At 48.2% G+C, this 12,500-nt stretch overlaps 1 protein-coding gene across 1 annotated transcript in view; it reads right to left on the bottom strand.

The window, feature by feature from the left end:
- LOC143290903 (uncharacterized) overlaps nt 1–12,500 on the bottom strand; it is a 51,664-nt gene that overhangs the window by 15,154 nt on the left and 24,010 nt on the right. The window contains exons 3-7 of the mRNA XM_076600463.1: nt 8,810–8,999; nt 6,677–6,830; nt 3,562–3,781; nt 1,999–2,138; nt 1–82 (exon numbers count right to left, since the gene is read on the bottom strand). The exon at nt 1–82 is cut by the window's left edge and continues 23 nt beyond it. Of these exons, the coding sequence (XP_076456578.1) occupies nt 1–82; nt 1,999–2,138; nt 3,562–3,781; nt 6,677–6,830; nt 8,810–8,999 (786 nt within the window). The remainder of the gene's footprint in view (nt 83–1,998; nt 2,139–3,561; nt 3,782–6,676; nt 6,831–8,809; nt 9,000–12,500) is intronic.

A 12,500-nucleotide genomic window follows, 5' to 3' on the forward strand; every position in this document is an offset into this window, starting at 1 on the left:
GTACTCATCGTCGTCTTTCTTGGTGACGGGCTGAAAGCGGTGCATGAAGTCACGGTTCACGGACTCCCACGACGTGTAGTCTCTGCACACAGCGTCACATCACCACATCACCACATCACCACCCCTGTCACATCACCACATCATCACCACTGTCACATCACCACATCACCACTGTCACATCATCACCACTGTCACATAGCCACATCACCACTGTCACATCACCACATCACCACTGTCACATCATCACCACTGTCACATCACCACATCACTACTGTCACATCGCCACATAACCACTGTCACATCACCACACCACCAACCCTGTCACATAGCCACATCACCACATAATCACCACTGCCACATTACCACATCACAACCACTGTCACATCACCACATCACTACTGTCACATCGCCACATAACCACTGTCACATCACCACACCACCAACCCTGTCACATAGCCACATCACTACTGTCACATCACCACATCACCACTGTCACATCACCACTGTCGCATCACCACTGTCACGTCACCACATCGCCACCACTGTCACATCACCACATCGCCACCACTGTCACATCACCACTGTCACATCACCACATCGCCACCACTGTCACATCACCACTGTCACATCACCACATCGCCACCACTGTCACATCACCACTGTCAAATCACCACTGTCACATCACCACCACTGTCACATCATCACATCACCACTGTCACGTCACCACATCGCCACCACTGTCACATCACCACCACTGTCACATCATCACATCACCACTGTCACATCACCACCACTGTCACATCACCACCACTGTCACACCACCACTGCCACATCACCACATTACCACCACTGTCACATCACCACTGTCACATCCGATCGGAGAAATCCTGTCACAGGTACACTTACTTACCAAAGGTACTCTTGCCTATCACAGGTACACTGAACTCTCACAGGTACACTGATCTATCAAAGGTACACTTACCTACCACAGGTACACTGACCTCTCACAGGTACACTTACCTATCGAAGATACACTTACCTATCACAAGTACACAGACCTATCACAGGTACACTGACCTATCAAATATACACTGACCTATCACAGGTACACTGACCTATCAAAGATACACTGACCTATCACAGGTACACTGACCTATCAAAGGTACACTGACCTATCACAGGTACACTGACCTATCACAGGTACACTGACCTATCAAAGATGCACTGACCTATCACAGATACACTTACCTATCAAAGATACACTGACCTATCAAAGGTACTGTTGCCTATCACAGGTACACTGAACTATCACAGGTACACTGACGTATCAAAGGTACACTCACCTATCAAAGGCACACTCACCTGTCACAGGTACACTCACCTATCAAAGGTACACTCACCTGTCACAGGTACACTCACCTATCAAAGGTACACTGACCTATCACAGGTACACTGACCTATCTAAGATACACTTACCTATCACAGGAACACTGAATGTATCATAGGTAGACTGACCTATCAAAGGCACACTCACCTAACAAAGGTAGACTGACCTGTCACAGGTACACTCACCTATCAAGGGTACACTGACCTATCTAAGGTACACTCACTTATCACAGATACACTGACCTATCACAGGTACACTGACCTATCATAGGCAGACTGACCTACTTAAACGTACACTGACCTATCACAGGTACACTGAGCTGTCGGAGAAGGCCTGTCATAGGCACACTTACCTATCAAAGGTACACTGACCTATGAAAAGGTAGACTGACCTGTCAAAGGTAGACTGACCTCTCACAGGTACACTGACCTCTCACAGGCAGACTGACCCTTTCGGAGAAGCCCTGTCACAGGCACACTAAACCTCTCACAGGTAGACTGACCTATCAAAAGGTACACTGACCTATCACAGGTAGACTGACCTCACACAGGCAGACTGACCTCTCACAGGTACACTGACCTCTAACACTGACCTGTCTCAGGCACACTCACCTGTCTGAGAAGCGGCCCATCCAGCGCGGCTCCCTGAGGAAGGCACACTTGAGGCGGACCATCTCCAACAGCCGGCCGTCAGTGCTGGGGAACCTGCCCACTGCCGTGATCACGTGCAGGTAGCGCTCACCCCCGCCCTCCTGCACTCACACACACACACACACACACACACACACACACACACAGACGCATACACACATACACACACACACACACACACACACACACACACACACACACACACACACACACACACACACACACACACACACACACACACATAAGGAAAGAAACGTTATCATGTCAAATTCGTCCAAGAGGATTCAAACAAACAAGACATTTCCACTCTTTATAGAGCCCACAATGTATAAACAGAGCAGGAGAGAGAGAAAGAGAGAGACGGAGAGATAGGGAGAGAGAGGGAGAGAGAGAGAAATGTGGTGGCGATGAAGAAATTAATGTAAATCTCAGGAAATAGCGTTCCATATTCTTTGACTTTGTACATTTTTTGTTTCTGTCACACACACACACACACACACACACACACACACACACGATGTGTGTGTGTGCCTTTCTCTCTATTTCTGTCTTTCTTCTCAATCTCTATCTCTTTCCTCTCTTCCGCTCTCTTCTCTATCCTCCCTTATCTTCCCCCATCCCTCTCTCTCCCCATCTCTCTCCCTCTCTCCCCCGTCTCTCTCCCTCCTTCTCTCTCCCCGTCTATCTCCCTCTCTCCACCATCACCCAACTCTCCCTCCCTATCCCCCACCATCACCCAACTCTCCCTCCCTCTCCCCCACCATCACCCAACTTTCTCTCCCTCTCCCCACCATCACCCAACTTTCTCTCCCTCTCCCCACCATCACCCAACTTTCCCTCCCTATCCCCCACCATCACCCAACTCTCCCTCCCTCTCCCCCACCATCACCCAACTTTCTCTCCCTCTCCCCCACCATCACCCAACTCTCCCTCCCTCTCCCCCACCATCACCCAACTCTCTTTCCCTCTCCCCACCATCACCCAACTCTCCCTCCCTCTCCCCCACCATCACCCAACTTTCCCTCCCTCTCCCCCACCATCACCCAACTCTCTCTCCCTCTCCTCCACAATCACCCAACTCTCCCTCCCTCTCCCCCACCATCACCCAACTCTCTCCCTCTCCCCCACCATCACCCAACTCTCTCTCCCTCTCTCCACCATCACCCATTAAGACTGAGAGAAGAGCACTTTCAGCCATAAACAGACATATCAGCCTTGTGCTTTTCATTTAGTTTACTTGTTCTCAGTGAGCTCACTGTGTATTAAGTGGATTGTTTTCGTTCTTCCTATTTTATTTTAGTTAAAATGTGTGTGCAACACGTGCACCCAAAATGTATGCAGGTCGGTGACCTTACATTGAAATTCTTGCGTTCTTGCGTTCCACCATCACCAAACTCTCTCTCCCTCTTTCCAGTTCTCACCCTTCTACCCTATACTTCCCTGCCTCCCTCCCTTTTCCCCGCCCACTCCCCCATCCACTCTCCCTCTCCCTTTCAGACAACGGACAGGGCCCCTTCCCCCCACCTTCTGACCGATGTCCATACAGAACCCCGTGGGGGTCAGACGTTTGTCGTTCCGCCAGCACACCATTTGGGAACGCGCCATGTGGGACTTGACCAGGATGCGGAAGAGGTTCCGTGGAGGTCGTATGTCTGGGGTGAAGAACTCACACACAGCTCCCGTCAGATCCGTCATGGCGTCCAGCGTGTGGCCAAACTCTATGGACTGGTAGGTCCGCTTGCACCTGCAGGGGACGGTACCATGAGGAGGAGGAAGAAGAAGAATGAGAAGAAGAAGAAGAAGAAGAAGGAGGAGGAGGAGGGGGAAGTGGAGGAGGAGGGAGTGTTGAGGAGGACAAAGGAGAAGCAGCAGGAAGAGGAGAATAAGAAGAAGAACTGGAGGAGGAGGAGAAGAAGGGGAACGTTGAGGAGGAGGAGAAAGAGAAGGATCAGGAGAAGAAGAACAACAACAAGAACAAGAACAAGAACAACAAGAACATCAACAACAACAATAACAACCACCACAACACTTAAAAGAAGAAGATACAGAAGGAGAGTAGGAAGGTGGGGAGGAAGATGAAAACGAAGGAAGAGAAGACGGGGAGAGAGAGAGACGGAAGAGGGAAATGGAGGAAAAAAATAGGATGGAGGAAGAGGGAAGGGAGGGGGGGAGGAAGGGTAATGGGGGGAAGAACGAGAATGAGAAGAATACGAATGAATGAGAGGAAGGAGATGAAGAAGAAGAATGATGAGGGGAAGGAGATGAAGAAGAAGAAGAATGATGAGGGGAAGGAGATGATGAAGAAGAAGAATGATGAGGGGAAGGAGATGATAAAGAAGAATGATGAGGGGAAGGAGATGAGGAAGAATGATGAGGGGAAGGAGATGAAGAAGAATGAGAATGATGAGGGGAAGGAGATGATGAAGAAGAATGATGAGGGGAAGGAGATGATGAAGAAGAATGATGAGGGGAAGGAGATGATGAAGAAGAATGATGAGGGGAAGGAGATGATGAAGAAGAATGATGAGGGGAAGATGATGAAGAATGATGAGGTGAAGTAGATGATGAAGAGGAATGATGAGGGGAAGGAGATGATGAAGAAGAATGATGAGGGGAAGGAGATGATGAAAAAGAATGATGAGGGGAAGGAAATGATGATGAAGAATGATGAGGTGAAGTAGATGATGAAGAAGAAGAATGATGAGGGGAAGTAGATGATGAAGAAGAATGATGAGGGGAAGGAGATGATGAAGAATGATGAGGTGAAGTAGATGATGAAGAAGAATGATGAGGGGAAGGAAATGATGAAGAAGAATGATGAGGGGAAGGAGATGAAGAAGAAGAATGATGAGGGGAAGGAGATGATGAAGAAGAATGATGAGGGGAAGGAGATGAAGAAGAATAATGAGGGGAATGAGATGATGAAGAAGAATGATGAGGGGAAGGAGATGATGAAGAATGATGAGGGGAAGGAGATGAAGAATAAGAATGATGAGGGGAAGGAGATGATGAAGAAGAATGATGAGGGGAAGGAGATGATGAAGAAGAATGATGAGGTGAAGTAGATGATGAAGAAGAATGATGAGGTGAAGTAGATGATGAAGAAGAATGATGAGGGGAAGGAGATGAAGAAGAAGAATGATGAGGGGAAGGAGATGAAGCAGAATAGAAATGATGAGGGGAAGGAGATGAAGAAGAAGAAGAATGATGAGGGGAAGGAGATGATGAAGAAGAAGAATGATGAGGGGAAGGAGATGATGAAGAAGAATGATGAGGGGAAGGAGATGATAAAGAAGAATGATGAGGGGAAGGAGATGATGAAGAAGAATGATGATGAGGGGAAGGAGATGATGAAGAAGAATGATGAGGGGAAGGAGATGATGAAGAATGATGAGGGGAAGGAGATGATAAAGAAGAATGATGAGGGGAAGGAGATGATGAAGAATAAAAATGATGAGGGGAAGGAGATGAAGAAGAATGATGAGGGGAAGGAGATGATGAAGAAGAAGAATGATGAGGGGAAGGAGATGATGATGAAAAAGAATGATGAGGGGAAGGAGATGATAAAGAAGAATGATGAGGGGAAGGAGATGAGGAATAATGATGAGGGGAAGGAGATGAAGAAGAATGAGAATGATGAGGGGAAGGAAATGATGAAGAAGAATGATGAGGGGAAGGAAATGATGAAGAAGAATGATGAGGGGAAGGAGATGATGAAGAAGAATGATGAGGGGAAGGAGATGATGAAGAAAAGTAACTGCGCGGGTAGGCGAGAACCAGGAAAACAGGAACCTGAAGAAAAAGGAGAAGGTGGATGGTTTTGTTACTCTGATTATCGTAGACGCCCCAAACCCTTCACCACTCACTTGGCGTGAGCCTTCTCATTTGTACCCCCACACTCCTCACCACATGGGTTAAGCCTTCTCTACAGTACCCCACACCCTTCACCACTTGGGGTAAGCCTTCTCTACAGTACCCCACACCCCTCACCACTTGGGGTAAGCCTTCTCTATAGTACCCCCACACTGCTCACCACTTGGGGTAAGCCTTCTCTATAGTACCCCACACCCTTCACCACTTGGGGTAAGCCTTCTCTACAGTACCCCCACACCCCTCACCACTTGGGGTAAGCCTTCTCTACAGTACCCCCACACTCCTCACCACTTGGGGTAAGCCTTCTCTACAGTACCCCCACACCCCTCACCACTTGGGGTAAGCCTTCTCTACAGTACCCCCACACTCCTCACCACATGGGGTAAGCCTTCTCTACAGTACCCCCACACCCCTCACAACTTGGGTTAAGCCTTCTCTATAGTACCCCCACACTGCTCACCACTTGGGGTAAGCCTTCTCTATAGTACCCCCACACCCCTCACAACTTGGGTTAAGCCTTCTCTATAGTACCCCCACACTGCTCACCACTTGGGGTAAGCCTTCTCTATAGTACCCCACACCCTTCACCACTTGGGGTAAGCCTTCTCTACAGTACCCCCACACCCCTCACCACTTGGGGTAAGCCTTCTCTACAGTACCCCCACACTCCTCACCACATGGGGTAAGCCTTCTCTACAGTACCCCCACACTCCTCACCACTTGGGGTAAGCCTTATCCACAGTACCCCACACCCCTCACCACTCACTTGGCATAAGCCTTCTCCACCAGAGCGGCCCACAGCTCGCGCGTGCTTCCCATGGGGCCACAGAAAAGATGGCTGCCATCCAGAAGGGGCAGGTAATCATCGACGACAATATCCACCCACTCCCCAAACCTCCAGATGTTGAAATGAAAGGCTCCTGAAACAACACACATCTTGGTGACGATTGAGGAAGTCAGACGGACGGATTGAAGACAGATAAACAGAGAAAGAGAGAGAAGTAAGATGATGATGATGATGATAAATGGCTTATTCTTGTAGACCACAGCCCCTCTTGAAGCGATATCAGAAGAACAGGCACAGTACACTACACAGAACGTCTAACACCAACAACGTGAAATGGACAGTGCATTCCATACTTCAGTACAACGATAAACATCATTTATGTGAAATGGACCGTGCCTTTCATGCTCCAGCAGAACATCAAACATCAACATTACACTACGTAGAACGTCAAACATCAATATTACACTTCGTAGAACGTCAAACATCAATATTACACTACGTAGAACGTCAAACATCATCATTACACTACGTAGAACGTCAAACATCAATATTACACTACGTAGAATATCAAACATCAATATTACACTTCGTAGAATGTCAAACATCAGCATTACACTACGTGGAACGTCAAACATCAACATTACACTGTACTACGTAGAACGTCAAACATCAATATTACACTACGTAGATCAGTTTCAGTTTCAGTAGCTCAAGGAGGCGTCACTGCGTTCGGACAAATCCATAATCGCTACACCACATCTGCCAAGCAGATGCTTGACCAGAAGCGTAACCCAACGCGCTTTGTCAGGCCTTGAGAAAAAAATAATAACTAAAATAAAATAAAATAATATAATATAAAATAAACTAAACTAACTAACTAACTAATATAATTAATAGATAAATAAATAAATAAATAAATAAATAAATAATAATAATAATAATAATAATAATAATAATAATAATAATAATAATAATAATAATAATAATAATAATGAAAATAAATAAATAGATAAATAAAATAAATAAATAAAAAGGACAACAATGATGATAAATAAGCAAATAAATGTATACAAAAAATAAAATAAAATAAAATAAAAAGTCAAACATCAACATTACACTACGTAGAACGTCAAACAGCAACATTACGCTACGTAGAACGTCAAACATCAACATTGATGGCTGGTTCTTCGCTTGCGAAGATTAGAGGGAAGTTCCCGCCAGGGATGGGCGGCATGTCTTTTGATGACTAATTAGTCCAATCCGTGATCTGCAGAGTCTGTGGCATTGTGGGCAGGTGTAGATCTGGACTGCGTTGCTGGGCTGTGGACCTGGGTCTTTCCTTCTCCTTTTCTCCTGGATGTTCAGTCGTCTGGTTTCCTCAAAGTGTTGGGTTCCCCTGAGCGTTGAAGATCTACAGCTACGTCTATCTGATGCTGACTGCTCCCATGTCTTGGGGTTGATGTCCGCTTGGTATAGTTGCTTCTTCAGTTGGTCTTTGAATCTTTTCTGTGGTGCGCCTGTATTGCGTTTGCCTTGGACCAACTCCCCATAGAATACTGCTTTCGGCATGCGAGTGTCAGGCATCCGGGTGATGTGTCCTGCCCAGTGAAGTTGTTTCAGCATGAGCATTGACTCGATGCTTTGCAGTTGAGCTCTTTCTAGGACTTCTATGTTCGTTATGTAGTCCTTCCACTTGATGCCCATGATAGGCCGAAGGCATCTCTGAATGAACTGCTCCAGCCGCTTTGTTTGTTTCCGGTACAGCACCCATGCCTCTGATCCATATAGCAGTGTTGACAGTACAGCACCCATGCCTCTGATCCATATAGCAGTGTTGACAGTACAGCAGCTCGGTAGACTTGCATCTTTGTGGAGAGTCGCAAGGAGTGGTTTTTCCATACTCTTTTCTGGAGGCGGTCAAAAGCACTACATTACACTTCGTAGAACGTCAAACATCAACATTACACTACGTAGAACGTCAAACACCAATATTACGCTACGTAGAACGTCAAACACCAACAAAATGAAATAGACATTGCACTGCATAAAAAGTCAAACACCAACAAAATGAAATAGACAGTGCACTTCATTCTTGAACAGAACGATATTTACCGGTGTAGTCATTGACGAAGCCCTGCTCAAAGTGTTTGTAGCCGGGGATAATTTTCTCCAGGTGTCTGACGCTGAGTGCCACCGTCACGAGCGCCGCTTTCAGCCAATGGCGTTGCTTCCAGTATCGCCATGGAAACGGTTCATCGCACGTGCCTCCCACCCCCACCAACACTGGCTCCTTGTCCACTTCCTGTCAACAATACACAGACAGCATGCAAGTCAACAGATCAACATCACAGCAAGTCAATTAATCAGCCAGTCAACAAGGCAGCAAGGCATTACGTCAACAAGGCAGCAAGGCATTACGTCAACAAGGCCGCAAGGCATTACGTCATTACACCAACAAGGCAGCAAGGCATTACGTCATTACGTCAACAAGATAACAAGGCATTACGTCAATACGCCAACAAGACAGCAAGGCGTTACGTCATTACGCCAACAGGACAGCAAGGCATTACGTCAACAAGGCCCACTGAAGTCAGTTCACGCCTGACGTGGAATGACTGCAGGACGTTAACCTGGAGGAGGGGTCGTTGTCAGGCATCACACCGGCTCTGGGAAACGACGGCCGAAGGGGCTGGGTATGAATGTGTATGGGGACATGACGAGGATGGGTATGGTTGTCATGGGGACACGACGAGGATGGATATGGTTGTCATGGGGACATGACGAGGATGGACATGGTTGTCATGGGGACATGACGAGGAGGTATATGGTTGTCATGGGGACACGACGAGGATGGATATGGTTGTCATGGGGACACGACGAGGATGGATATGGTTGTCATGGGGACATGACGAGGATGGGTATGGTTGTCATGGAGACATGACGAGGACGGATACGGTTGTCATGGGGACACGACGAGGATGGATACGGTTGTCATGGGGACACGACGAGGATGGATATGGTTGTTATGGGGACATGACGAGGATGGGTATGGTTGTCATGGGGACACGACGAGGATGGACATGGTTGTCATTGGGACATGACGAGGATGGATATGGTTGTCATGGGGACATGACGAGGATGGACATGGCTGTCATGGGGAAACGGGGGAGTGGTATGGTACCGAGGTCACTGAAACTGAGTTGATGATGGGGCAGCACACAGACACACACAGGCACACAGTCAGACAGACACAAACACACACATACATACAGACACAGACACACAGACACACACACAGACACAGACACACACAGACACACACACACACACACACACACACACACACACACACACACACACACACACACACACACCACTCAGACAGTTTTTCATGATTCCCATGTGCGCAAGGACCAGTGTTGTCGCCATGCTCTTCCTTCCTTCTTTTCCACCTTTCCCTCTGGGACTGTTGACAGCTGGTGGCATCACACCTGGTAGTTATTGCTCTGGGACTGTTGACAGCTGGTGGCATCACACCTGGTAGTTATTGCTCTGGGACTGTTGACAGCTGGTGGCATCACACCTGGTAGTTATTGCTCTGGGACTTTTGACAGCTGGTGGCACAACTCCTTGTGGTTATTGCTCTGGGACTGTTGACTGTAGGTGGCATCACTCCTGGTAGTTATTGCTCTGGGACTGTTGACAGCTGGTGGCATCAATCCTGCTAGTTATTGCTCTGGGACTGTTGACTGTAGGTGGCATCACACCTGGTAGTTATTGCTCTGGGACGTTTGACAGCTGGTGGCATCAATCCTGCTAGTTATTGCTCTGGGACTGTTGGCTGTAGGTGGCATCGCTCCTTGTGGTTATTGCTCTGGGACTGTTGACTGTAGGTGGCATCACACCTGGTAGTTATTGCTCTGGGACTGTTGACAGCTGGTGGCACTACTTCTTGTGGTTATTGCTCTGGGACTGTTGACAGCTGGTGGCACTACTCCTTGTGGTTATTGCTCTGGGACTGTTGACAGCTGGTGGCATTACTCCTGCTGGTTATTGCTCTGGGACTGTTGACAGCTGGTGGCACTACTCCTTGTGGTTATTGCTCTGGGACTGTTGACAACTGGTGGCACTACTCCTGGTGGCTATTGCTCTGGGACTGTTGACAGCTGGTGGCACTACTCCCGGTGGTTATTGCTCTGGGACTGTTGACAACTGGTGGCACTACTCCCGGTGGTTATTGCTCTGGGACTGTTGACAGCTGGTGGCACTACTCCTGGTGGTTATTGCTCTGGGACTGTTGACAGCTGGTGGCACTACTCCTTGTGGTTATTGCTCTGGGACTGTTGACAGCTGGTGGCATCACTCCTGGTAGTTATTGCTCTGGGACTGTTGACTGTAGGTGGCATCACTCCTGCTGGTTATTGCTCTGGGACTATTGACAGCTGGTGGCACTACTCCTTGTGGTTATTGCTCTGGGACTGTTGACAGCTGGTGGCATCACACCTGGTAGTTATTGCTCTGGGACTGTTGACAGCTGGTGGCATCAATCCTGGTAGTTATTGCTCTGGGACTGTTGACTGTAGGTGGCATCGCTCCTTGTGGTTATTGCTCTGGGACTGTTGACAGCTGGTGGCATTACTCCTGGTGGTTATTGCTCTGGGACTGTTGACAGCTGGTGGCACTACTTCTTGTGGTTATTTCTCTGGGACTGTTGACAGCTGGTGGCACTACTCCTGGTGGTTATTGCTCTGGGACTGTTGACAGCTGGTGGCATCACTCCTGGTAGTTATTGCTCTGGGACTGTTGACAGCTGGTGGCACTACTCCTTGTGGTTATTGCTCTGGGACTGTTGACAGCTGGTGGCACAACTCCTTGTGGTTATTGCTCTGGGACTGTTGACAGCTGGTGGCACTACTTCTTGTGGTTATTGCTCTGGGACTGTTGACAGCTGGTGGCACAACTCCTTGTGGTTACTGCTTTGGGCCTGTTGACTGTAGGTGGCATCGCTCCTTGTGGTTATTGCTCTGGGACTGTTGACAGCTGGTGGCATCACTCCTGGTAGTTATTGCTCTGGGACTGTTGACAGCTGGTGGCATCACTCCTGCTGGTTATTGCTCTGGGACTGTTGACAGCTGGTGGCATCACTCCTGATGGTTATTGCTCTGGGACTGTTGACAGCTGGTGGCATCACTCCTGGTGGTTATTGCTCTGGGACTGTTGACAGCTGGTGGCACTACTCCTTGTGGTTATTGCTCTGGGACTGTTGACAGCTGGTGGCACCACTCCTGGACCCAGTTGCATTGCTCGGACGGAAGAGCCTAGTATGGTCATAACCCGCTACTAACTGTGTGCAGTATGGAACTGATCAATGACGTAGTTCGGTCAACGTAGGCATTTAGTCACGTGTAACTGTCAACAAGTTAGAACCAAGCAATGCAGCTGGCACCTGGTGGGTTATTGGTCTGCTGCTGTTCCTGCCAAAACCCAGCTGGCCCTCGCCAAGGTGATGGATGGTGGCCAGTGTGCATCGTTACACACAGCCACCAACTCTGGCACTGACCCAACAGGTTCCGTCGTCCACGTCAGCGTTCTGCTGTTCGTGGCATCACTATCCTAATTAACCAACATGTTCACCCCCAGAAATCGGAGTATGGAAGCCTGAATGGCATGGCAGGGTATTACCGATCCTACGCGCAAATCCCCACTCGTAAATTGGAGGGAATGTTAGAGCTGCTGCTAACCACGACCGTAGTAGTAGTAGTAGTAGTAGTAGTAGCTGTTGTTGTTGTTGTGGATATTGCTC

The sequence above is a fragment of the Babylonia areolata genome, chromosome 16 (assembly GCF_041734735.1).
Source record: "Babylonia areolata isolate BAREFJ2019XMU chromosome 16, ASM4173473v1, whole genome shotgun sequence".
Lineage (NCBI taxonomy): Eukaryota > Metazoa > Mollusca > Gastropoda > Neogastropoda > Buccinidae > Babylonia > Babylonia areolata.